The 27962-nt window shown below is 44.1% G+C and overlaps 1 protein-coding gene across 1 annotated transcript; it reads right to left on the reverse strand.

Moving 5' to 3' along the window:
* Positions 1 to 110: 110 nt before the first annotated feature.
* Positions 111 to 27962, reverse strand: LOC121981513 (protein ORANGE-LIKE, chloroplastic-like). Its single transcript, XM_042534075.1, has 8 exons — positions 27587 to 27962; positions 26939 to 27053; positions 26733 to 26846; positions 26573 to 26659; positions 1337 to 1413; positions 1126 to 1253; positions 882 to 1018; positions 111 to 327 (listed from the first exon to the last, which is right to left on the reverse strand). The coding sequence occupies exons 1-8, from the start codon at positions 27799 to 27801 to the stop codon at positions 250 to 252; spliced, it is 951 nt and encodes a 316-aa protein (XP_042390009.1). The 5' UTR covers positions 27802 to 27962; the 3' UTR covers positions 111 to 249.

Consider the following 27962-nt stretch of genomic DNA (forward strand, 5'->3'; position numbering starts at 1 on the left):
ACTCAAGTTGACACTGCCACCCCTAAGCAAGCATCCATGTTTCAAAAGGTCGCTCAATTTGGAAAACTAAAGTTGACTGATCAAGCAATCAGGTTTTTAGAAAATTATAATGAGTTTTGAACCCTTAATTCTCAATTAATAATGCAACCTCTTAATAGACAGCAAATGAAAAAAATTTCAGGTGCATCGCAGCATTCCCTGAAAAAAATAACTGTCTTATAAAAAACCAGGAAACATCACCCTAACACTTTAATCAAAAGGATCTATACGCGGATCATGTTCACTTGCCATCGCCATTCCAGTGCACAGGCACGTTGGACACATAACCTGCAAAAATCCAATCAGATTAAGACAGATGAAGAGGTATATCTCTAGAAAACCATAGAAATTAGGTAGAGTGTGGTTAAATAAAGTGCTAAGATAACATGTCGAGTAGAGCAGCATATTTGCATAAAAACATCAATGATCCCTTTAGACAAACTTTTTAACTGCTGATAAATATATCAAATTTTACAAAATTAAGCAGTCACCTATGGCATCCTAGTCAGTAGGTATTCTTGTTTAATCCTTGTAAAAGTAGGAAAACTAGGCTTCCCTTACCCATGATAATCAATTCATAATGATTGGTTCATTTTTTTTTTTCAAATATATATTTCCTTGGCTGATGGGGGAGATTGATGGACTATCTGGAAACGGCTAATGAACTGGAGTTCAATCAATCATCTATTAACTCTGTGAACACGAGTTCTGGATTTTGTAGCTACCATTTATGAGATATCGAATAATATATCAAAATTTGGCCTAATTGACCATTTGTAGAAGGGTGGCAGAGCAATTAACTGGAAAAAGTATTAGAAGTGTAAATTAAGGTAGAACCAGACCTTTCCAGTCCCTGAACAATTTGGACACCTTTTAGTAGTAGATAGCTGTGAAGAATCACTGCGACCATCAGAAATTGAATTTGTCCCTATGCTCGAGAACAAACCTCTTGCAGAACATCGAGCACAGGCTAAATACCCTGTACACCAAGAAAGTCGAACAGCATCACTAATCATGCATCCATAAGCAAAAAAAAAAAAACATGAAGCAATGCTTGTAGTACCAGAGCATAAAATTATAACATACCACTACCATGGCAGTATTTGCATATCTTCTTTTCTTGTAGTTGAACATTGTTGGTTTCGAGCACCATCAAGGCTGATATCACACCGATTGCACCACCTGAAAAGGATGCTACAATAGGATCTACCTGACTAAACAAAAGTAAAAGAAAAACTTTAGGTAAAATTTATTCTAAAAAAAATTGTACTGGATCTTTGCTTTGAAATAGGAATACCTAAGTTGAAGAGGCAAATGCAAGTTATTTATGAAATCCTCGTAGGAAGTACCACCAAGTCCTAATTTTAGCTCCAGCTGCAATAACAAACAAACAGGTCTTAAAATTCAATTTTATGTGATGAATCTCAATAGTCGTGATCATCAAATAATTGTTCTTCTAATCCAGTAAGGTATCATGTAAGAAATCATTTGCCTATTGGTTATAGTTATCAGAAACATAGGTAAAAGCAGCAATAATTTATAATTTCATATTACTACTTCAAATGTGCATGAAATACTGAAATCAGCAGAAATTTTTACAAGCTACTGAACTACATGGGAATAAGGAATTCCAACAAACTGAAACCATGGATCTAATTAATACATCGTTTATGGGTAACTGAATTCCTCTTAATCCAAATCCCTAAATTCTAACAAAATGGATATAACATATTTAAATAGATAAACTCTTTTTTGTCATTATTTTAGAATGAAGCAAATTCCTTGGAATCTACCATAATTCCCAAGAATAGAAGAAAATTACAATCAGGAGCTAATTCATTTCCTCCTTGTCTTTAAGAACAATGCACTTCACATGTAATTGCAATATGAATATCATGCTTAAGAAAATATCATCACTAAGAAGAACAAACGGAAGATCTGTCTAGTTGACAAGACAGCGGCATAACAGTTTCTTTATTTTTACTTTCTTTGTGGTAATTTCAGAGATCATTTTTGTATAGGAGAATGAAATACTAAAAGGATGTTGCTAAACCACTACAAGAAAAGCATCGAATGCTGACACTTTTATAATGATGCTTTAAAAAGCATTGCCAATTTTTGTGATGCCTACATCTACTGCTGATGTTATTAAAAGAGTCAGCAATTATTTGTTACTTCTCCACACTTTTCTAAGCATTCGTAAATAAACTTCAATATTTGATTAGTTAATTAATTAATTAATAAAAATTAAGGTGAAATGTTGATTGTTGCGTAGCATGGACACTCAAAAAAAAAAAATTGAAGTGTCGGACATGACATGCAAATACGCGTGCCGGATATGGAAAAAATTGTCATTAACTTTTTTAAAGTTTAACTAATCGGATATGGCTAGGACACGGATGGGAAACATTTCCATATACGTTTAGGCTCAATTGCAAAAAATTAAAAGTTGCAAAAACAATAAATTTATGAGGACTAATTAATAAATTAATTACTTACTGACGAAAGCGGTGTTGGTGATGAGAACGATATGGATGTTTACTTTTTTTACTTGTTGAAGATGGATTTGGTGTTTTATATTTTGTTATATTTACTTTTGTTTGTAATGGATATTATGATTGATGTAATATGGTTTTCTATTCTAGGATTTTTAATTTTTTTACTATATATATATATATTTTTTAATAATCATCGTATCCTAGCCGTATCGTGTCTTATATTTTTAAAATTTTCCGTGTCGTGTCCGATACAATACCCGTATCCATGCAACATAGATTGATTGTAACGTTATGTGTTAGCTTCAGCTTGTCTGCCGGTCCATCTCCCTTTTCCACTTTTAATTCACAGTCAAACTTTTCCCCATGTTGACCATTTTAAAAACACTGCTGCAGTTCACCCTTGTCTTCTCTTCTTTGTTGCCTTCCGAAGTAGAGAGTCAGGATACTCAATGTCTTTCTCTAGCCTCAACAAGATTCTTAGCTCTCCTTTCCCTCCCTTTCAATCCATCCTGCCCTCCTAGCCCTCAAAATCTTGCTCGACAAGATTATTTTTGGAGAAGGGAGATGAACCAAATCAAAGGGTTGAGGAGTCCGAAGGAAGATGAGGCATTGCGACAGCTAGTGAAGTGTCATGACCCAACAATCTAATTTTGCAAATGACATTGTTTCGGTCAATGAAACACGTGAAAGAGTAAATATTAAGTTCGAATCTTGATGAAAAACACTATAAATAAGAGAGAGATTTTAGGCTTAGTAAGGAAAACTAGAATTTATGAAATTTAAGTTTAGTAGTAATAAACATAGTAAAGTAATTGTTAAGATAACAGATGAGTTATATATAATTGAGAGTTTTAAGTATCTAGGATTGTTTTTGCAACAGGATGGAGGGGTTGATATAGATATTTCACATAGAATATACACAGGATAGTTGAAATGAAGGAGGATGTTAGGTGTTCTTTGTGATTGCAAGACGTAAGGTACCTCTAAAGCTTCAAGGGTTATTTTACAATATAACATTTAGACCTACTATGTTATATAGAGTTGAATATTGGATATGAATTAAGCATATGAGAAGAAGATACGAGTTGCGGAGAGAAGGATGTTAAGATGGATGTGCGAACATATGAGATAAATCAGAGTTGTGCCAATTGAGATAAAACTCCAAAAATGCATTTAAAATGGTATGGACATGAAATTAGACGACCAATAAATGTCCCGATAAGGTGATATGAGGCCGTGACAAATACGCATATTAATCGAGAAAGAGGGAGACCAAAGAAGACTTATTTAGCAACAATAAATCAAGATCAAATTCATTTAAATATAGATGAGGGCATAGTAGGGAATCGAGCTCAATAGCATAGGAGGATCCATATAGCCAACCTCACTTAGTGGAATAAATATTTGGTTGTTATTGCTAGAATTCTCTAAATGGACTGCTATCTCGCTGGCCCTAGCTATAAATCTTGCTCACTAAGATTATTTTTTACCTAACTCTTGCCTCAGCACTCCCTCCTTCCATCTAACAGAGACAAAGTTGAAACCCTTGATTGTCAAGATCCCCTTGCCACTTCTACCTTCTCTTTCATCCATAAATTGGAAAATTTTCTATCTACAATATAATTTAGCTTGTTCAAATTTATTTCTTACTTCTTGAAGTTTTTTGGTATGTTTGCAAAAGAACATTCTATAGCTTTTCAACACCTAAATTTCTATTATTCCTGAAGTTAATGAAAATTGACCATTTCATGTCGTGCTTCTTCTTTGTTGGTGAAGTTAAAATTGTAGGTTTGGGTCATAGTTAATGGCATATAAAATGTTCCTTATATGTGGTGAGGTGTCAGGGACCTCATTAAAGGACCGTTGGTCTCAAAATACAAGTTACTAAATATGGAAACAATTTTAGCATTATCTGATTGATGACGTGTTGAAAACATCTTAAAAATTATAAAATAAGGTAGCATAATAAAATAGGAATAAAGAAGAGAGGCAAATGAGAGCTAAAGTGTCATGGAATTTAGGCTTTTGTAAGAAAGACAAAGGTCGACAAAGAAAATTAATTAAACAAATAAAAGTTTAAATAAAAGAAATAATTTTCAAAAAGTGATTATATTGAGGTGATATCCGTATATCTACTGTTGAAATTGTCATGCACAAATCTCCACCTGTTGGTGTGATGAATTATTACCCAAACTTCCCATTCTAATTTGCAAGGAGGTTGGACCAGATTCTAACTAATACGGTGGATAATAATGGAGTTCGATAAGGTCATGCAGTCAGAAGTTAAGGAGAAGTGACAGTCAGAAGTCAAGGGGATGTGGCAGTCAGAAGTCAAGGGGGCGTAACAGTCAGAAGTCAAGGGGGCGTGACAGTCAACAGTCAGGAAGACGTGGCAGTCAACAGTCAGTAAGACGTGACAGTTAGCAGTTAGGGAAAGAAGAAGTAGAACCGCCTGGTGTCATTGGTCGCATGATGTCCGGGCGAGCAATTACAGATCGGGATCCCAGGCCTAAATCAGAATGTGCAACCGGAGTAATGCCTGGCCTGCTCCGACTGATTGGGTTTTCACAGCTAGGTTATATCCAGGCCTGGTTCTCTCATAGGCCAACTCTCGGTCAGCTCTTGAACGATCTCGCCACAACTCTTCCTGCTCCTCAAGACTTAGGACAGGTGTTATACCTGACAGATCACCCCGAGCTGTCCCTAGTTATACCTGGGCGGGATAGAAAGCGCTACGCGACAACAAGGTCAGGGAATCGTAACCGCCTGTCAAAGAATAACTGCATATAGGGAATATTCCAATGGTTTGCGGTCATCTGCGAATGGAACCTTCTTTCAGTCCACGAGAGGATGCCATGCATCCTCCATCACCAGACAAGTCCTGACACCCGACATTCCTTGACATCGGTCAGGCTCCAGAGGTACGCACTGTCATATAAAAAGGGAGGTCCTCGCCCTTGATCAGGTACACTCTCTCGCACATTCGCACTTATCTTTTACTTTTCTTTCTCCTTCGTGCACTGTTCTTCCGGGGAAAAAATACCTGACTTGAGCGTCGGAGGGCTGCGTCGAGTACTTTTTCCCTGGTGTCTGGTTTTTAACATTCCGTGTGCTTGTTGGAGTGTGCGCAGAGCTCCAAGTACCTAAGTACCGCCGCTTCAGTGACCATTGTTTATCAGCATCGCATGAGGGTTCATTCTCTTGGGCACGTGCGATAAGGGCGTCCTAGTTGTCTCTTCGTCAACCCGAGCAACAGTACATCTGACCTTCGTCTGACTCAGATTTCGAACCGGATCAATTTAACGTCGTCTATGGGAATCTCCTTCACTTGTTCTGGAACGTGAAGATGGAGGATACCAAAAGAATCAACGTCACCATGACAGCAGGAGAATATGAACTGTTCAAGGAGGCCAAGAAGCGAGCGGTTTCCGAAAAACAAACCATTGCTTCACGACCGTACAAGATGTCTATGATTTCCAAGGACCCGACTCGCGTCTCGGATGGGCGGTCTAAGAGAAAATAGCCCGAGGATTTCCCTCCAGCCTTCTATCGGGAGCCTAGCCCGGACTATTATCACAAGGGCTCGGACTGTTACAATAAGAAAGAGCAACCACATGCCTCTATCGCGGAGAGTTCCCCGCCCAGATATTCGAAGAAAGGGAAAGCCATAGTCCTCAGGGAGGAGCCCCAGGGAGAGCCTGAGAAGCAAGTGTCTTTCTCTCTAAGGGTACTCGAGGAGAAATTACCGAAGGGGTACAAACCCCCAGCTATTGGAGAATATGATGGTAGAAGGACCCGGAGGATCATCTTCGGAAGTTTCGAAACGTTGCGCTGCTGCACCAATACAGCGACGCCATCAAGTGTCGAGTGTTCCTAAACACCCTGTTTGGCTCGGCACAAAAATGGTTCGATGGGCTGCCGAATGGGTCCATCACCTGCTTCTATGATTTTAAGACTGTTTTCCTGCACCATTTTGCCAATAGCAGGAAGTACCAGAATACAGACCATTGTCTCTTTGCCCTCAAGCAAGGGTCTATTGAGCCCTTGAGAAGTTATATATCAAACACTTCGACCAGGTAGCCCAGGACACCCTGTCCGCTACCTCTGAAACACTGATGAGCGCCTTCTCCCATGGTCTGGTAGAAAGGGAGTTCTTCTAAGCCCTCATCCAAGAGCCTGTGAAGAACTTCGATGAGATGCTAGGAAAGGCTGCCAGTTATATCAACGTAGAGGAAGCCCAAGCGGCTCGGCGAAAAGCGGACAAGGCGCCCGCCCCTACCAACAAACCGGAGAAGAGGCCACCCCAAACACCAGCTCAGCCTCTTCCGCGTGCAAGGGATTCCCGACCGGGATTCCCGCCTCAGAAGGACTCTCGGATGGCCCAAAGGGTAGAAGCTGTCCAAGCCCCAAGACCCGGCCAGTGGGGACTTCGCTATTGCACTTACCATAGGTCCCACATCATGCCACCAGGGATTGCGTCCAGTTCGCCAGTGATTCCCGGTGCGCAGCTGAACTGGATCTGCCTCAACTAGAGATCGTGCCTCAACTTCAGAGGTTGCTGACCAGCAAGCCGCGGCAGGTTAGTCAGATAAATCCCCGCTCGACATAGCAAGTCAGGAAGCCAGCAGCCGAGCCCTAACAAGGAGCCAGGAGAATCTCGAGAAGAGGAGAACAGGGAAAATGCAGCCATCCGAGATATCAGCATGATCTCTGGGGCCACAGATGGAGATTTCGCTAGGGCTCGGAAATCTCATGAGCGTCGCATGGAGATATACGCTGTAAGATGTAGCCGGGAGCAAGCTGACAGGCCCACAATCAGTTTTGGGTCGCAAGACCTGGAGGGGTTGGAGCTCTCTCATGATGATGCCCTAATAATCAAAGCCGTCATAGCTAACAGTCGCGTGGCAGGGTTTTCGTTGATACCGGAAGTTCTGTCAACGTGTTGTTCAGGAATGCATTCGAGGGCATGCAAATTGATGCCAGTGAGCTCTAGCTCATGGCCACTTCATTATACGGCTTCACCGACAATGAAGTAAGATTCATGGGCCAAATCAAGCTAGCCATATCTTTGGGTAGCGAGCCCCTAGTGAGGACGCGGAGAAGCACTTTTATAGTTGTGGATTCGTCGTCCTCGTACAACGTTATCCTGGGAAGACAGGCACTACATGAGTTCTGGGCGGCAATATCCACCTTCCATTAGAAAATTTAATTCTCAGTAGGAGACCAGGTTAGGGAAGTCAAAGGTGAGCAATTGGTCTCTCGTAGGTGTTCGCAAGGCTTAAAGAACCCAGGATGGCAGAATCCACGTTATCCAAGAGGAACCTCTACCTATAGTAGAGGAACCGATACCTTGGGAGGAGGGCCAGCTCTATCCCGAGCATCCGGAAAGTCTCACCCCCATATCTAGCGACCTGCCGATCGAGCTCAAGACAGATCTGGTCAAATGCTTGACACGTAATAGAGATGTCTTCGCTTGGTCCCCTGAAGAGCTACCCGAAGTCAAGCTCGAAGTAACTTAGCATAAACTACATCTTCTATCTGATTCCCGGTCGGTCAAGCAGAAGAAGCGGAACTTCTTGGCCAAGCAAAATAAGATCATCCAAGCTGAGGTGGATCAGCTCTTAAAGCCAGGGCACGTTAGAGAAGTACAATTCCCGCCCTGGCTCTCTAATGTGGTCCTGGTGTCAAAACCCAATTACAAGTGGAGAGTCTGCGTCGACTTCAGAGACCTCAACTGTGCTAACCCTAAGGACTGTTACCCGCTACCCAAGATTGATTAGATGATGGACTCAATCTCGGGTTGCGAAAGGATCTGCATGCTTGACGCTTACCAGGGATACCACAAAATCCCTCTGGCGTTGGAAGATCAAGAAAAGGTCAGCTTCATCACGGCAGATGGTACTTTTTGTTACACTGTCATGCCTTTCGGATTGTGAAATGCAGGAGCTACCTATCAGAGAATGATGGATAAGATCTTCCGAGAGCAAATAAGACGGAACATGGAGGTCTATATAGACGACATCCTCATTAAATCCACCTTAGCCATAAATTTGATTTCTGACATAGAGGAGACTTGTGACACCCTACGGCAATATGAGCTCAAGTTAAATCCACTGAAGTGCTTGCTCGGGGGGAATTCCTGGGATACCTCATTACTAAGCGGGGAATTGAGGCTAACCCGGAGAAGGTTTAGGCACTTTGAGACATGAAAGCGTCTCAAAATCTGAAAGAGGCCCAGAAGTTGGTGGGCAAAAAACTGCGCTGCCCAGGTTTATATCTCGGTCTGCAGATCGAGCACTGCCTTTCTTCAAGGTACTCAGGAGAGCGACCAAGTTTCAATGGGATGAGTAATGCAACCAAGCCTTCGAAGAGTTGAAGAAGCACATGGAGACCTTGCCTTCACTGTTTAAACCTATTGCGGGGGAGCCGCTTTAGGTCTATCTATCAGCTACCCCTGAGGTCGTGGAGGTAGTGTTGGTGAAAGAACAGGATGATGTACAACGGCCAGTGTACTTCTTCAGCCACTTATTGAAAGGGGTCGTGTCCCGATACATGGCACTGGAAAAAGTGGTTTATGGATTGGTGCTCATGGCTCGCCGCTTAAGACTTTACTTCCTAGCACACCCCATTACAGTCCTGACCAATAGTACTATGGGGAAGGCTCTTACTAACGTGGGCATAGCCGGTCGTCTCATCAAATAGGCAATTGAACTGGGAGAATATGACATACAGTATCAGCCTCAAAAGGCGATTAAAGCATAGGCCTTGACAGATTTTCTGACGGAAGTCCATCAAACTAATTCTGGAAAAACTTGGAAGGCTTAAGTAGACGGATCGTCCACCCAACAGGGAAGCGGAGTAGGGATACTTCTGATATCCCCTCAGGAAGATATCCTGCAGTTGGAATAATGAGGCGGAGTATGAGGCGCTATTGGCAAGGCTGCAAGCAGCTCGGCATGTCAGAGCTGCCCGGGTGGTCATTTACTCAAATTCTCAACCGGTAACTCAGCAAGTAGCGGGCAACTTTGAGGTTAACAGTGACAAGCTACAGTTATACAAGGAAGCATATGAAAAAAATGAAGAAGGGTTTCAAGGAAGTCATAGTGACTAAGATTCCCCGGACAGACAACCAAAGGGCGGATGAACTAGCTAAAATTGTCAGCTCTTTGACCACTTGAGTGTTGGATAGATCAATAATCCAAAGCTTCCTAATAGCTCAGATAGACTTGAAGAACAATATAAAAGAGTCGATCGACTGGAGAGCTCCAATGATCATTTATCTTCAGCAGGGCATCTTGCCTGTCGATCCTGAAGAAGCTAGACTGATCAGGAGAAAAGCTCACGTCTATACTCTGATCGGGGATCAACTGTACAAACGGGCATTTTCCAGACCACTGCTTAAATACTTAGGTGAGGATGAAGCGGAGTATACCTTGCAAGAAGTACATCAGGGGTGCTGCACTAACCATGCTGAAGCTAGGATGCTGGCCCGAAAAGTATTACTGGTCGGGTATTTTTAGTCCACTCACCCAGCGATTGGTGAACACCTTCTTATCTTGCCAAAAGCATCAGAACCTGACCCATCGACCGACCGATACGCTGAAAACCTCAATAGTCTCATGCTCCTTTGATCAATAGGGCATGGACATTGTAGGATCGTTCCCAATGGCACCAGGTCAGAAACGATTCTTGCTTGTAGCAGTAGACTACTTTTCCAAATGGGTGAAAACAGAAGCCCTAGCCAGGATTACTGAGGGAGCCGTTATTCAATTTCTATGGAAGAACATCCTATGTCGATTTGGAATACCACACAAGCTAGTCTCAAGTAATGGAAGATAGTTCCAAGGACACAAGATCCATGAATGGTGTCGGGGATTCGGAATAACACAGGCCTTCACGATCGTGGCTTATCCTCAGAGTAATGGGCAGACGGAGGCTACCAACAGAGAGATAGTTCGGGATTTGAAGGTCAAGCTAGATCATGTAGGCGGCGATAGGGTGGAAGAGTTGCCTAACATCCTCTGGGCATACCGGACGACTCCATGAGAGAGCACCGGGCTCACCCCATTTCACCTAGTCTATGGTAGTGAGGTAGTTGTGCCCATAGAAGTTAGGGTATCATCCGTCAAAAGGTTGTTGTATGATGCAGGAAATGCCGAGCGACGACTTTCAAAACTGGACTTCATCAGTGAAACCATAGAACGAGCAGCTACCCGGTTAACTACATATCGACAGTAGATGCATCAAAATTACGATAGGAGGGTGATTCCCCGGTTCTTCGGAGAAGGGGACTTAGTGTGAAAAAGGACAAAGCCTATAGGAGAGGTAAATAAGTTAGCACCTCAGTGGGACGGGCCGTATAAAGTTGTTAAAAGGTTAGCGTCAGGTGCCTACTACCTACAAAACGCTCCGGATAAGAGGCGTCCATGGAGTGCTAACTACCTCCGGCCTTAACATAAGATTGAGACAGCATGACTGGTCCGGGCATGAAATGCCGGGTCGGGATAACTCAATCTAGAATATGTGCGAATCTTCTTTAAAGCCTGCTCAGATCCCCGTGCTAGTGCTAAACAACTCGAGCTCCATTGAGTACGGACTAAGGAAACCATTGAGTAAAGACTAAAGAAAAGACATAAAATCTAAAAAGGAAGTAGTAGCAAGGATAGTGAAAATTAATTTTTATAAAGTACTATTAGAATATTGTAACATAACTTGGGGAATTATTGTAATTATGTTGTATATCCTCCTCTATACAAGTCAATAACTCCGTGGTGTCTAATACATGGATTTCTTTCATAACATGGTATCAGATCCAAGTTTTTAAGAAACTCTAATTTCTTTCCTGCCTAACGCCGTCATTCCTCTCTCTCTCACACACGCACGAGGCAGTGCCTTACGCTGTCGTTCCTCTCTCTCGCACACGCACAAGGTTTCCCACGGAGCAGCGGTTCTTAACGGCTCACTTCTCGCCTTCGCGCGTGGTCCTCCCCCGACTTCTCCCTCCGCGCAGAGCTCTCCGGACACGATGAGGGCATCTCTGACGTATCGTTCTCAACGGACGACCGCTATCTCTGCTCCGCCTCCGACAATCGCACTGTCTGCATTTGCCTCTCTGTCGCGCCCTAGCCTCGCCTCCTCTGTCAAGAAGGACGCCACGATCTGGACCCGCATCTCTCTCGCGAGGCGGTCGCCTCCTTGTTCCACGTCGCCGTGGACGCTCCCGATCTCTCTCGTGAGGTGGCTTGAAGACGTGACCTCCTTGCTGTTCTGGTGTGTCCCAGAACCTGGAAACGATAGTGACAACGACCACTTCTTAGGGTTCTCTGCCGGAGGGGTGGTTCTACACCAGCGTGGTGGATTTCCCTCTCCATCCCTACTCTAACGTATCTCCCTGTCGCCGTGGTTGCGAGCGTAAGGAGATATCAACAGAGGAGGAAGTTGGCTTCACTCTTCAGCTTCCAGTGAGTTGCAAGGGCAGAGGGTTATTCTGAGCAGTGTTGGTCCATCCTTCGGCGTTAGTTTCTCCGACAGTCCGGAGCCTAATCAATGGCTACATCTAGCGCCCCAAAGCCAGATACCTCAATCTTTACCAACCATATCACTGCACCCCTCTCTTCCGAGGGGTTGGATGGTAAAAATTATATCTATTAGGCATCTCACATTGAGCTTTGGCTTGTTGGACAGGGCTATAAGACACATCTCACTCATACTGAAGAAGATGTTCAAGTCGTCGATCGTCCTCTATGGAAGAAGGTTGACGCCCAATTGTGTTGTATTATCCGAGTCACCATCCATTTATCTCTTAGGAATGTCTTCCGTACTCACAAAACCTGAAAAGCTATTTGAACACAGGCTCAACAAGTTTTTACAAACACCTCTCGACGACTCTAACAAGTGTGTGAAAATCTTATGACCATTCTCAGTGCCCATCAAATTAAGGATTCAATGTCAACTTATCTGGGTTCTGTCTCTAGCCTTCTTTGTGACTTCAATGAACTGCTATCACCTGCGGCCAGTCCTGTTGAAGAGCTTAAAAATCGGAAGAAATTTTTTATGTCTCTGGGTTTATATGGCCTGCCCACATATTATTCTCATGTTCGTGATCAGATTCTGGGCAGTCCCACAGAAGCTACCATGGACAATACCTGGGCGATTCTCCTCCATGTCCCAGCTAAAGTCTTGAAGATGCCTCCTTCCGTTCCGGTTAACTCGTGAGCATTGGTCTCTCGACACAACAACAGACCTCCGCCTCGCAAGGGTGGCAAAGGTCATCCTTGATCATTGCCACCGCCTGAGCCACACGATTGATAAGTGTTGGGGTCTGCATGGTCAACCTCCTCGCGCTGCTCAGATCATTCAGAGTTATGTTGCTTCTTCAGCTTCCACTTCACAATTAACACTAGATCCAACCCCACAACCTTCCTATAATGACTTTCTGAAATAGTTTGAGAATTGTCAGGCTTCTGATTCCACTGCTACTGTTGCACACATTGGTAATTCTTTTGTTGGCATATCTCGCTCTTCAGGTCCTTGGGTTCTTGATTCTGGGGCTACCGATCATATCACTGGTAATAAATCTCTATTTTCTTCTCTCACTACATTTGATTATTTACCAATTATCACCATGGCCAATGGTTCCCAAACTGAATCCAAGGGTATTGGTATTGTTCATCCTTTTCCGTCTCTTCCCATTCATAATGTTCTTTATGTTCCCGGAGTTCCCTTTAATTTATTGTCAATTAGTCAACTTACTCGATTGTGTCATTTCTTTTACTAAAACGTCTATTTCCTTACAGGACCGGATTACGGGGAGGATAATTGGCTTCAGATGTGAGTCTCATGGCCTTTATCGGCTCCAACAACCCTCTTTTATTGGTTTGGCAGCAGCATCTCCACTTCTTATTTATGCTCAGTTGGGTCATTTAGGTCTTGATAAATTAAAAAAATTACATCCTAGTCTTTCTCACTTGGAGTCTTTATCTTGTGAGTCATGTCAGTTAGGTAAGCATGTTCGTATTTCTTTTTCTCCTCGCACTGTGAGTCGGGCTACGTCTCCCTTTGCTTTGGTTCATTCTGATATTTGGGGTCCGAGTCGTGTTTCTTCTACATTTAGATCACGATATTTTGTTACTTTTATAGACGATTTTTCCCGTTATACATGGTTATATCTGATGAAGGAACGTTTAGAATTATTTTCTATATTTCAATCTTTTTTTCATGAAATCAAAACTCAATTTGGTATTTCTCTTCTAACTTTGCAAAGTGATAATGCATGCGAATATCTTTCTACTCGGTTTCGTTCCTTCTTAGCATCTCATGATGTGTTGCATCGCATGTCTTACCCTCATACCCCTCAACAGAATGGGATTGCAGAACGCAAGAATCGTCATCTCCTTGAGACCACTCGGACTCTTCTTCTCCATTCTCATGTTCCTAATCAGTTTTGGGGTGATATCATATTTACTGCGTGTTATCTCATCAATCGCATGCCTTCCTCCACTCTCCAGGGTAAAATACCTCATCATATCCTCTACCCTCATCATTCTCTTCATCCTTTACCACCTCGGGTCTTTGGTTCTATATGTTTTGCTCATAATCTTGATCCTAGCATTGATAAACTCTCCCCGATCTCATAAGTGCGTTTTCCTTGGGTACCCACAGTCTTAAAAAGGGTACAAGTGTTATTCCCCTACTCTTCGTTGGTACTTCATCTCTGCTGATGTCACATTCTTTGATTTGGTTTCATTTTTTGGGCCTCCCGCTTCTCAGTCCAAGGTTTCTCCCTCTCCACATGCACCAGTGACTATCTTTTGTCCTCCGGAGGCACCTCTATCATCCTCAGCCTCGTCTCCTCCTTTGCAAGTTTATCAACACCGTCCTCGTCCTGCTTTGCCACCGACCGACCCTGACACTACCGTGGACACATCTTTGGAGCCAAGTCCTTCATCGTTTCCTCTGATCCCGTCTTCTGACTCTGATATTCCTATTGCACTTCGAAAGGGTATGTGTTCCACTCGTAATCATTCTCCTCACTATGTTTCTTTGAGTTATCATCGTCTTTCTCCTTCCTATTATTCTTGTCTTTCTTCCTTGTCGTCTGTTTCTCTTCCTAAGACTGCAGATGATGTCTTTGCCCATCCAGGATGGAAACAGGCTATGCTTGATGAAATTTGTGCATTACAGAGTAGTGGGACTTGGGATCTCGTTCCTCTACCACCTGGGAAGTCAGTTGTTGGTTGTCGATGGGTGTATACGGCGAAGGTTGGTCCAGATGATATGGTTGATAGACTTAAGGCGCGTCTCATTGCTAAAGGCTATACTCAGATCTTCGGATTGGATTATAGAGATATTTTTTCTCCTGTTACTAAGATGTCTTCTGTACGCCTATTCCTGTCAATTATTGTGATTCGCCATTGGCCTCCTTATCAGTTGGACATCAAAAATGTATTCTTACATGGTGATCTGTTCGAGGAAGTCTACATGGAGCAACCTCCGTATTTTGTTGCTCAAGGGGAGTCTTCTGGTCTTGTATGTCGCCTGCGGAAATCTTTATATGGCCTCAAGCAATCGCCCAAAGCATGGTTCGGTAGATTTAGTACTGTAATTCATCAGTTTGGCATGACTCCGAGCGAGACTGACCATTTTATCTTTTATCGCCACTCATTTACTGGTTGCATCTACGTAGTTGTTTATGTTGATGATATTGTCATCACATGTAGTGATTATCTTGGGATTTCACAGGTGAAATAACATCTTTTTAAACATTTCCAAACAAAGGACCTCAGCAAACTCAAATATTTCTTGGGGATAAAAGTAGCACAGTCTAAACAGGGAATCGTCATATCCCAAAGGAAGTATGCAATAAATATTCTGGAAGAAACAGAAATGTTAAACTCAAAGACAGTCGACAGCCCTATGAATCCTAATGTCAAGCTCCAGCCAAATCCTATGAAACTAAACTACCTTACTGTTACTCGTCCGGATATCTCATTTGCGATAAGTGTAGTAAGTCAGTTTCTCAATTCTCCATACAAAGAACATTGGGATGTTGTGACTCGCATTATTCGATATATCAGAGGCGCACCAAGAAAGGGTCTTTTGTATGCAGGCAAAGGACATACTCGAATCGTAGGATACTCTGATGCAGATTGGGCAGGATCTCCCACTGATAAAAGGTCCACTTCTAGGTTTTGTATATTTGTTGGAGGTAACCTTATTTCTTGGAAAAGCAAAAAGCAAAATGTTGTGACAAAATCCAGTGCAGAGGCAGAGTATCGAGCTATGGTCATAACTAATCAAGAGCTTATATGGCTAAAACGGTGGCTTCAGGAACTCAGGTTTGGGGAGGTTACACAAATGTCACTTATATGTGACAACCAGGCCGCTATGCATATTGCCTCGAACCCAGTTTTTCATGAGAGGACAAAGCATATTGAAGTTGACTTTCACTTTGTTAGAGAGAAAGTCATATCGGGAGAAATATCTACTAGTTTTGTCAACTCACATGATCAACTAACAGATATATTCACTAAGTCACTGAGAGGTCCCCGAATTGACTATATATGCAACAAGCTTGGTGCATATGATCTATATTCTCCAGCTTGAAGGGGGGTGTTAGAATATTGTAACAAAACTAGGGGTATTATTGTAATTATGCTGTATATCCTCCTCTATATAAGGCAATAACTACGTGGTGTCTAATACACGGATTTCTTTCATAACAAGTACATTGGGCAGATGTCCATGTACAATAGGAAGAGTTATTTAAATTCTAAGAATACATCGTCAGGCATCTCTTTGAGGATACGACGATGATCCAGGAAGTCCTCAGGAGGGTCGAGGATAGATATCCTCCCTCCTTGAGTTGTTGGAGCGCTCCTACTGCACCATAGGCCATAGACCAGACGAAGCGATCCCCCACTTGAGAGTCAAACTCTGAAGAGCATAAGTATTCTTCCCGGCTCGCTTGTAGACGATCGCTCTCCCCGGCCTTATAAGTCTCTAAGGTAATAACGGAGCTAGATAGGACAGACTGGGCCTGAGACAGCTCTGCCTGCAAGGAAACCAGCTCTGTTACTTGAAACTCTAAATCCCTTCTATAGTCTATGAGGAGCATATCCTTAGAGTTCAGCTTCTAGGTCAGGCGATCCATCTCGTGTCTATGCATAAGCTTGAAGTCCTCCAGACTGTAGTTTGCTGAATTAGCTCTTATTGGGTCTTCTCCTTCAAGGTTAGCTCCTCTTGGTACTTAGCTTCAGATGACTAGTGAAGCGCTTCTAGTCTCTTTTTGTCATCTCAGAGCCAGTCAATCTCTAGTTGGGCCTCACCCAAGGTTTATTCCCGGGAGGCATTAACCTTCCTTAAGGTCTCCACCTCTGCCTTTAGTTGGGACACGACGAAAGATGGGTCAGAGAGTTGAGACTCTAGGTCAGCAACTCGATCCTTTAAGATCTTATTCAACCGATGTATGTACAAAAACATCTGATTTAAGCGGAGTGACTGGGCAAACATCTATTCATAAGAACAGAAAGTTGGGATAGAAGGAAGGGAGTCGTAGGAGAGAGTGTAAGCTTACGATGATAGCAGTTTCAGATGACAGGTCCATCTGGGCGGACAGTGAGACGGTCTCCATCGCTTTCATGGTTTGCTCCCATTAAGTTGCTAGTCGACCCGCAGTAGGGCGGAGCGAGCAGGAGTGGCAGGATAGCGACGTAATCCCCACTCTAAGGGCAAAGTAGCCCGGAAACGAGAATAGAGAGACCGAGATGAGTCAGGAGTAGTCCCGCTAGGGCCAGGCTGAGAGGAAGTAGGCCTCGATTGAGCAGAAGGACTGGGTTGGGAAGAGATAGGTCCAGCTTAAGTAGCAGGGCCATGTCGAGAGGAAGTGGTCGGTTGATGGGGAGAGGATCCGACCGGGGCATTGGGTATAGATTGCCGCTTCGGAGCGATCCCTTCTTTAACGATCGGGGCTTCCCTCGATTAGCTCCTACCCGAACTTCTGGCGACATGATAGGGTCGCTCTGGAGTTGTGGATCGGAAGCAGAAGTTGGGGCCGGTCGAGACTATGGAGTAGCAGTATGGGCCTCGGATACCAAGTCAGGTCCAGTGGGTCTGCATCTTGGCCTGCGCGAGAGCGGTTGTTCATCTGAGTCTGACTCCTATGATGGAGTCTGGGGTCGACGAGCAAGAGGAGTTGGAGGAGCACGCCTTATAGATCCAGGAACAGGTCGGGCATGCAGCGTTGCCGGAGAGACAAGATAAGAAACAGTTGGGGCAGTCGCCCATAGGGCGGGCGGAGCAGAATGCAAAAGACCCCGCCTATCCAAAATTATACGTCCTTGGCGGTTTATTTCCAAATCGCTTAGTGGGAGAGGCTTGGTTAGGGATGCTCAAGTCAGAGTATTCGCTGCAAGAGAGGACCAGAATCAGAATAAGATGGCAAAGGCAAGACAGGACAGGGTAACCCTTACCTAAAGAACGCGGTAGCTCTGAAGGCATACGGCTCAACCTGAACAGAAACAGTACGTTTTCTGTCAAAAGAATGAGCAAGTCAAAGCGCCAACTTGCTAGTTGCGCAGATGCCTCCATAAAGTTAGGGTCTGTCTGAATATCCCCTAGATAGGGCGCCGAAGGAAGAGTTGATCGCCACTGGGTAGGCCACTCCACGGCGATAGGGAAACGTAGGAAAAAATATTTATCTTCTATTCTAATTCTGAGGATGGGAGGGGAGTGAAGAAGATAGTACGAGTACGAGCTTGGAGACGGAAGAGGCCCTCACTATGGCGACGAGAGGTGAAGAGCAGTGGAATAGACGGGGAGTCCAGGGGACTTCACACACTTCACAAAGGAGAACAAACCCACACAAGATCCGTATGGAATTGGGAGTAAGTTAACAAAGAGGAATACGGAAGTAGCGACTTACGTAAGAGAAGAAAGGGTGGATGGGAAAACGAAGGTCGGCGACAAACTGTTCTTTGAAAAAAGTCACATAACTCGTCAGAGGGGAGGAGACCCTATGAACCTCAGAGGGTATGATGATATGCATGGCCATGGGGACTTCATACGTGAAGCGGAGATCATCCAGATCCACACCGATGAAGATCGAGACTCCAAGAGCGTATGCAGGCGCAGGGGAATCTATGAGAGGTTGCAAACACAAAGCGAATGGGTCAAAACACAGAAGGTAGCAGAAACAAGAGGAAGACTTAAGTTAGAGGCGAAAGGTTCAGTGAAGCGGAAGGAGAAGGATATTTATAGCTGTCAAGGGGGGCGCAGAGGGTCTCGTCATCAGCGCCCATCATACGATCCATACACAAGGTAGTTGACGTCATCCACAAGCTTAAAAGCAACGTGAGTCGTAGGATCATCTTAGAAAATCGTGCCAAAAGGTCGTGTCAAAAGGGAGCTGTCGTGGCTTCGAAAAAAAGCGAGGCTACAGTAGCTCTCCCTTAGACCCGCAAAGGGACTCTTAAGTATCATGGCTCGCAACTAGTCGAGTGACTAGATTGCAAAACTAGGTCGGGGTTCCTAGAGTATGGGGGCTCGCGACTAATCGGGTGGCTAACTCACTAAACCCGGTCGGGGATTGAATCGGCCAACTAGGATAGATGCCCGGTTAGGTAAAGTGATCTTCCCGGGCGCATGTCCTAACGCCTGCAGAAGTGTTAAGCGGACCAGGCCTGACCAGGCAAAAACCCTGGACTAAAGCCTGCTTAGATGTCAAACGGGCAAGCCGCTGACACTTGAGCCTTAAGTTGACCAAGCACCTGCAAAAGGGATAGACACTTAACAAACTACTTAGGCATATAGACACTTAACAAACTACTCAGGCATATAAAGTAAAAGGAGCATAGGCCTAGGGCGGGCATAAGAAGTAAACAGTAGGAATAGTCTACCTAATCATATGTCTTCCATAATTTTCAAAATTACAGAGAGAGGCGAGGCCTTATACCCTTGTCAAAAGAAAGAAGAAAATTACAAGGTGGACACAGACTAGTCGAAAGAAGGGAAGGTTTCATCAGGAAGCTCTTTCAGGAGGCAGGCCCTGTCCAGAAAGGTGTCCGGGGGGATTGACAGGAGAAAGCCTTGTTCCTGCAGCTGCAGCAAAGCCCCTGCGCCACCATAGCAAATTATCTAATCGATGAGGTTGCCTATCTTCGCCCTGAACTCTTTGGAGGCTAGTTAGGAAGCCTTGTAAGTTGCCAGACGAGAGCTCTCGCCTTCCTGATATTCTTTCAGCTCTTCCCCAGCTTTGAGGGCTTTAGCCTGTGCCTCAGTTAATTCTAGGCGGGTAACCGTGGTCTCTACCTTAGCCGCTGAGAGCTCGTCTCGCAGAGACTTGAAAGCAGCCTCAGACGCCTCCCACTGCTTCCGAAGGGCAGCTTCCCAATCAGCGCCAACTGACAGATCTATCTTTTTGGCCGCCAGGTCCCTCTCCAGATTGTGCGCCTCTTGAAGCTCCTGCGGCCGAGAAGAGAGGGTGGTCACCTCTGCCTCCCTCTCTTCTAGGTCGGCTAAGATCTGGGCACACCGCAGTCCTCAAACTTAAGTTTGGACTTGCTAGTCCTTAGGGCGGTCTACAGGGACTGTACTTTCTCTGACTTCACATGAGCCAAGCATCTGGCGACTTGAGTCTTCTCCTCTGCGATCTGCAGATAGGATTAGATCGGGCTGTCGGTAGTGATCAGGTCAAAAATGCGGTTGGCTGCCGTAGGAGATGCCATCTCCTGAAGACGAGCCCTCAAGGCATCGTTCTCTCGATGCAGACCGGCCATGTACTGTGAGAAGCTTAGTCCCATGGCACAGGTCTGTCAAAAGTAGGAGAAGGATTAGCAATATTTCAAAGACACGAAAAGGAAATAGATAAAACTCACCGACACCAGCAGTTAAGAAAACAAGTCAGCCAACTCCAGCTGAGGGCATTCCAAAACCTGGTCGGCGGTGCTTTTCCATGAGTCAGCCAGAGCCCCATGGAGTTGCACCTAACCACAATTGGGAGATGTGCTGGCGGAAGGAATGGAGCCCAACACTTGTAAGGAGGGCGGTTGGAAGGCAGAGATGAAGGCGTACCAGCTCTTGAAGCGCTCCTTAGGACGAGAAGGAGCAGGAGCCGAAGTGGGTAGCTGGCTCGAGGATGGTAGAGCGGAAGGCGTAGAAGCCTCGGGTTGGTCTCCCGCTCGGGAGATGGTCTGTCCGGGGCGGGGACTTGAACATGGGAAGAGGTCATAGCCTCTGTGGTAAGAGGAGTGTCTGTTCGGGCAGGGGTTTTGGCTTTGGAGGACGCCCGAGACGCAGGCAGCCTTTGAGGTGAAGATTGGACTGATGGGGTAACGCGTCGCCTTTTGCGCTGAAGGCTTAATCCCTGCTCGGGAGCTGGAGAGGGAGCCCTCTCACCAACAACTGCCTCTATGGGGAAGGATTCAGTGCCAGGGGCCTCAGGGTCTCCAAATTGTTGAGAGGAAGCCTCCGCTGAGGTGCTGGCCTGAGGAACTTCCTGGCCTGCCAAAATCTCTTGAACCCCCTTCCGCAAGATGTCACTAGGTATCGCGGAAGAGTCAAGAGCGAAGGCTCGAAACATGACGACTTCTGCAAGCAAAAAAGAATACCTCAGTTAGTGGAAATGTACAAAGAGAGTCAAGTAATCTTACCAAAAAGTGTGCTCAAGGATGTCTGGATGGGGCTTAGCCCAAAGGTATATAATACACTCTCCCACAGCAAAGAAGAGAGCTGCAATTGCACTCCTTCCAATTTTTCGAAGGCGGTCAAGCAAGCGGGTTGGTGTTGATGATCCCGCAGCTCAAAGGGAGAAGGAAGACGGAGGTGCCATTCGACAGGCCAAGTCACGGTGTCAGGTAATTGAACGTAGAAAAAGTGGGACTTCCAGCCTTTATTGGAAGAAGGCATACCCTCGAAAAACTTATACCCAGTCCTAAATTACACCATGAAGACTCCGGGTTCAGAGCGCTTGAGGGAATAGAAGTGGTGGAAAAGTTGAGTCAAAGGAACTTGATACAAGCGACAAAGAATCATCATTCCACACATGGCGCGGAAGGCGTTGGGAGTGAATTGGGAAATCAAAATACTGACTCAAGGATGAGAAGAAGGAATGGGAAATCTGAGACCACCAAGAAGCTGATCTTTGAAGAAGGTCACGAAACCGGTGGGGGGAGGATATGGATGGTCATCAAGCCCAGGGAGGCGTAGTTGATATGCTTCGGACAGCCTCAAGCTGCATCATATAAATTTAATGTCACTCCTACCCAAATCAGAACGAAAATAGGCATATCAGGGCATTATCATATCTCCGGCCATTATCTAATCAACAAACGAAGGTGTAATGAAGGAAGAATGAGAAGTACTTACACGAAAGGGAAGGTTAGCAAGCAGAAATGAGCAAGGGAAAAGAGATTGGAGGAAGACAATGCGCTAGTGAGTCACTACGAGAGGCCTTAAGGGTTTTTAAACTAAAAACCCTAAGGAGCATCGGGAGTCGAACTGGACAATCGAAACGGCGGAGCATACACCGTCAAATCAAGGGACAGAAGCGCCCTGGGATCATGTGCAGAAAGCATGTGTCAGACATCATCACAAGTAAAGTTCAGGGGCACGTGTCAGCTCCCTATGAAAGGGCATTTATGATGGACATGACAGGAGAATCATGGAGGTGATATGCAAACAGGAGCACCCTACCTCATGAAGACCATGCCTCGAGGACTGAAAATTCCAGGCAGCGGCCTCGAGAAATGAAGCAAGAGACGGCGGGAAACATTGATCAAAATTTGGCACCTCCACCCATCCTCGGAATCAGAGTAAGATTCAAAATTTGACTAAAGCCTTATGTAATGCAGTTTGTGATCGCAGTAGCATTAGGCTAAGTCCGCAAGCACAACTCTTTCAAGCCACAAATGCTGCCCTTCCAAGCTAATTCCCTGTCAGGCTTCCAGGCCAATTCTCGGTCGGGCTTCCAGACTCTCACCCAGCGCGAGTTATAAGTGAGCATGCTCTCACGACCAACGACCTCTCGGTCGGTCTTTCAGACTCTCACCCCAGTGCGAGTTATAAGTGAGCATGTTCTCACGACCAATGACCTCTCGATCGAAATTCCAGACTCTCGCCCCAGCACGAGTTATAAGTGAGCATGTTCTCACGCTTCCAAACTCTCATCTCAACACGAATTATAAGTGAGCATGCTCTCACGCCTCCAGACTCTCACCCCAGCGCGAGTTATAAATGAGCATGCTCTCACGACCAACGACCTCTCGGTCGGGATTCCAGACTCTCGCCCCCAGCCCGAGTTATAAGTGAGCATGTCCTCACGCCTCCGGACTCTCGCCCCAGCGCGAGTTATCAACAAACAAAGCTTTCACTAACCACCCCTCAGGGCCTGCATAAAATAAGAAAGTGTCAGGGAGGAAAGGAAAAAAGAAACATGAACAAAAACCGAAACCCAACCAGATTTGCATAGTTATTTGATAGATAAAATACAGGAAACACTCTCCGAAGGATCATTTTTTGGCATTTAAGACATCTAAGTGATCAGTGTTCGCTTCCAGTATCAGTAGTCAATCGGCACTTCGAGCAAAAGTGTTCCGCTTGACTTGCCTGCTCCAGATAAGCTCGAGCTTGTATCAGCTCAGCCTTAGTTGGCTGAATAATGCGACGTTGTTGAGCAATGATTTTATCTGAGTCGGTTTTCTTCTTAAAGAAGGGATATGGAAGAGGCGTGTTTTTCTTTCAAACAGATCAAGAATTGGGCTTGGCTCTCCAAGTCTGAATAAGCTTTCTGTTTCAACGCTACTTCAGCCCAGGCCCGAGGTTTAGCGGCTAACCAAAGTTCCTCAATTTCTCGGCGAAGAAAAAATTGAAGATCACTATCCTGCGTCATCTCGGCTAAGGTCGTGCTCCTTTGGTTAAGCAGTTGAGTCATCTAATCCAATTGTTGATGGAGACGCTGCAGTTCATTCGATTCAGAATTCACATCCATGGGTAAGGGGCGTCACTAGAAAGAAAGTATGACTCTATGGATGGTGATCGACCTCCTTTTAAACAAGAGGGGAAGGAGAAAGCAACTTATGCAAAAGTTAAAATGACCCTTCCTCCTAGGTTGATTGAGCAATTAAACAGGTTACACAACCGAGGATTTGAGAAAAGGAGCAGCATTTAGAGTCATAATGGTGAAATAAATGAAACCAGGGTCTAGGTCTAGTCAGTCGGACATGAGCCTCCTTCGACTAGACTTGGAGGGGAGGCTTGAGGGGAGGCTTGTGATATGATGTATAATGGTGGAGTCCGATAAGGACAGGCACTCAAAAGTCAAGGAGAAGTGGTAGTCAGAAGTCAAGGAGACGTGCCAGTCAAAAGTCAAAGGGGTGTGATAGTCAACAGTTAGGAGGACGTGACAGTCAACAATCAGGAGGACATGACAGCCAGCAGTTAGGGAAAGAAGAGATAAGACCACCTGGTGTCATCAGCCGCATGATACCCGACGAGCGATTACAGATCGGGATCCCAGACCTGAATCAGGATGTGTAACCGGGGTGATGCCTGGCCTGCTCCGACTGGTTGGGTTTTCACAGCTAGGTTATATCCAGGCCTGGTTCTCTCAGGCCAACTCCCGGTCAGCTCTTGAGCGATCTCGCCACAACTCTTCCTGCTTCTTAAGACTTAGGCCAGGTGTTATACCTGACAGATCACCCCGAGCTACCCCTAGTTATACCCGGCCGGGATAGAAGGCGCTACGCGATAACAAGGTCAGAGAATCGTAACTGCCTGTCAGAGAATAACTATTGTATGTCAGGAAATATTCCAATAGTCTGCGGTCATCTGCGAATGAAACCTTCTTCTAATCCACGAGAGGGTGTCATGCGTCCTTCATCACCAGACAGGTCCTGACACCCGATATTCCCTGATATCAATCAGACTCCAGAGGTACGCACTGTCATATAAAAAGGGAGGTCCTCTCCCTTGAGCAAGTACGCTCTCTCGCGCATTCACACTTATGTTCTACTTTTCTTTCTCCTTCGTACACTGTTCTTCCGGAGAAAAAGTACCTAACTTGAGCTTCGGAGGGCCTGCACCAGGAACTTTTTCCCTGATGTCTAGTTTCTAACGTTCCGTGTGCTTGTCAGAATATGCGCAAAGCTCCAAGTACCGAACTACCGCTGCTTCAGTGACCGCCGTTCGTCAGCGCTGCGTGAGGGTCCATTCTCTTGGGCACGTGCGATAAGGGCGTCCTAGTCGTCTCTTCATCAACCCAGTAACAGCTCATCCGGCCTTCGTCTGACTCAGATTCCAGACAGGATCACTAACCTTAAAACTGATCCCTAGAAATTAGGAAGTTGATCGACATTTGGCTTCAACAAGGAGAAATAAGGTGGATCTACAGTGGTAAGGAACAAGGAAAATATTCTCTCCATCAAGGAAATTAACACTAGTGGAGGATCCCAGGAGGACCTTCTAAGCAATCTAACGTGGGTTCGACAAGGGGTTGCTCTCTGCTACATTGCACAAAGGGATGCAAATCTGGTTGAGGATCAGACTAGAAGAGGATCTGGAAGGCAAATCTACAATGCACATTAATAGTTCAAGGAAGCAAGATCTTCTAAGAGCCGATCAGTCTAAGAGACAAGGACTTGAGGGAGGGGCCAAGAGGAAGATTTCAATGGATCCAGTCATGATTCCATATCAAAAAAATCAAACCAAATTTGAGTTAGATACCACTTGATGCAACACCAAGGGAGAAATCATTCAAAGAGGTAAAATATTGTTAAAACGTGAAGGTAATCAAACAAGAGGAATTTGGGTCTCTCTTAAAAACTCTAACAATGGTCTACTTGGATATAAATAACCTATTCCATACAGACTATAGTGAAGAGAATATTTTTTAAATTGGTGTAAATGGTTGAAAATAGTGCATAATGAATGGTATCAAAATATATTTTGTGGGTCAAATAAATCCTTATAATATAATGAAATCAAAATTTAAATCCTCAAGCCATGATGGAGTTTTAGCCTTTAACTAGAATGATATTGTTTTTGTACCATGTCGGCATTCCGATGTATGATGTTAGTGACAAATTGGAGGTGGAAGGATGATGGAGACAAAGAAGGAAAAAAAAAAAAAGATAGAATAAGTGTATAACTAAGTTAGCTATATACATAAGTTTAGTGAGAGTTTGTCTCATCTGAAATAATATAGTTTTGATATTTTGTTTTATAGACACAATCTAAAAAAATAATAGTTATTTCAATACATCTTGATTTTTGTTGTAGCACGCCAAGGGGTCTCGAGTGTTGACACGACATAATAGTCATAGATATGATTAACTTAGTGACACAGGAAGGATTTTTGTATGTAGTATCGAATTTCAGTAATCTATCAACACAATGTATCTCGATCATGCACAGTTAAAATTTCAAATTGACCATCTATCTCTCCTTGTGACTCTGCCCCCACCTACAAAATTTTTTATGTTGCATCAACTAGCATTTAACTTTTAAGTAAATTTAGAAAAATACACGGGATAACAAAGGCATCATATTCTTCCTTTCAGTTCACTTATTTTTTACCTCTCATTAACTCGTCAACAAGGCTTACTAACTTCACTTCCTGTTTCTCTTTTCTATATCTTCTATCCAACTAGGACCACAAATTCAGGGTGGATTGCCTTGTCACACTTAAGTTTTGGAAATTATGAACTTCTCCCAAATTTTTTCCTCTCACAAGCAATGACATGAAAGAACAACAAATCAAGTTTGTTGTTTTCTTTGAATCTTAAGTTCCAGTTTCTGTTTATCATCAATTTCAATGAATATATGTCAGAAATGTGTTTAGTGTTGGTAGTAAAAGTTCCAGAATGCATGCCATATATGCATGTTCTCCAATAATAGGTATCATCACATTTTGTCACAAAACATTATTCTATGAGGAAAAGAAAACAACTAAATATAAAAGCACATCAGCAAAGAATTTTACTCCACTATTTGGAGAAGATAAACATGAATGCATGGAAAAGGACTGATTGGAAAAAGCTTACAATTGGAGCAACAAGACCACCAAACACAATTATCCCAAATGCAACACAGAATGATGTCATGTAAAGCTGCCTTAATGTTTTGGGTGTCTGTTCAACCAATAAATAGAGTTAAAATCTGAAAAATGTTAAAATGAATTGCCAAATATTCAGTCAGTCGCACCGTATGAGAGAGAAATGGAATAGTTGATGGGATATCAGGCAGTTCATTGTCTTCACAGCCTTCATCACTATGTTCTGCTATCTTAAGACGCTGCTGAATCCGCAGCCTTCTCACCTATAGTATAGTTGTAAAGAATAGCAAATAATTCAGGTTACTATAGATATCCCTATTCCCATTGTAGTAGATATGTTATGTTCATGAATCACCTCTTCCATGAGAAGAAAAATCTTGTTACGCCTGCTTTTAATATTGTCATCAATTTCTTGCATCTGCAATTGGACAAATCCCTCGACTGTCTCTGGACCTTCAATGATGCAGAAGCTGAAAAAATATGCACACATGAGCCCGATATGTTTAGTTATCCAATCAAAATTCCATACTTTGTACTTGGACAGTTGGACAACTCAATGTTTAGATTCATCATCTTCATTGTTATTTTTGTTAGAACTTAGACTACGAATATAAGAGAAAACATTTATATAGATAGATGGATAGATAGAGAGACATATATACCAACGATGTGCTTATTCGTTGGAAAGAAGTCGACTTCTAAACCAGGGACGAGATCAATTTAGTTATATTTAGCGGGACGTCTCAATTAGTGAAAACCGAGGATTCTACTGTCGACCTTGGAAAATTGGAATTACCTCAAAACAACTCAACAATCTGTGCTTTCTGTCACAAGTCCAGAAACCTAACAAAACCTGTAACTTGTGTAAAATCTCAATTCCGGAGGTCCCAATTCGCGGCAGCAAACTTACCTCAGAATTGCGGACATGGCTCCGTCAAGAAAAAAACAAAAAGAAGGAATCTTAACACAAGGAGTGAAGCAGACAGAAGGAAGTCATATCGACCTTGTGGTGCTGTCCTCGGAAATAGACGGTTGTTCGTCGAAGGAGCAACGAGGAACATCAGTCGGGAAACGGATAAAATCCGCCGAGCGAGGCCGAGTCGGAAAGGATCTGTTATGAGGCGAGAAGGCGAGTAGGGTTCTGGAAGCCGGGGGAGTCGGTTTTGGGGGTAGATAAGGAGGGAGAAGAGCCATCAGAACCGATGTAGAAGCCGCCATCGAAGTTCCTTCTCGAACCTACCAACACGACGGCGAGTTCTGTAAGCGTGCAGCTGCCATCCGACGACGCCGGCGGCGGAATCTGTCGAATGGCAAGCTCAAAGAAGAAGAGCTTCGAAACTTTGCTTTCTAATGGACAATGAACGTGCTTAGCTGATAAT

Source organism: Zingiber officinale, chromosome 5A, assembly GCF_018446385.1.
Source record: "Zingiber officinale cultivar Zhangliang chromosome 5A, Zo_v1.1, whole genome shotgun sequence".
NCBI classification, from domain to species: domain Eukaryota; kingdom Viridiplantae; phylum Streptophyta; class Magnoliopsida; order Zingiberales; family Zingiberaceae; genus Zingiber; species Zingiber officinale.

Coding starts and splice junctions, on each gene's coding strand:
- LOC121981513 (XM_042534075.1), bottom strand. CDS start 27,801: ATGGCGGCTTCTACATCGGTTCTGATGGCTCTTCTCCCTCCTTATCTA. Junction 1,254..1,336: donor CATTTGCCTCTTCAACTTAG/GTATTCCTATTT, acceptor ACTTTTGTTTAG/TCAGGTAGATCCTATTGTAG. Junction 328..881: donor ATTGTTCAGGGACTGGAAAG/GTCTGGTTCTAC, acceptor GGATTTTTGCAG/GTTATGTGTCCAACGTGCCT.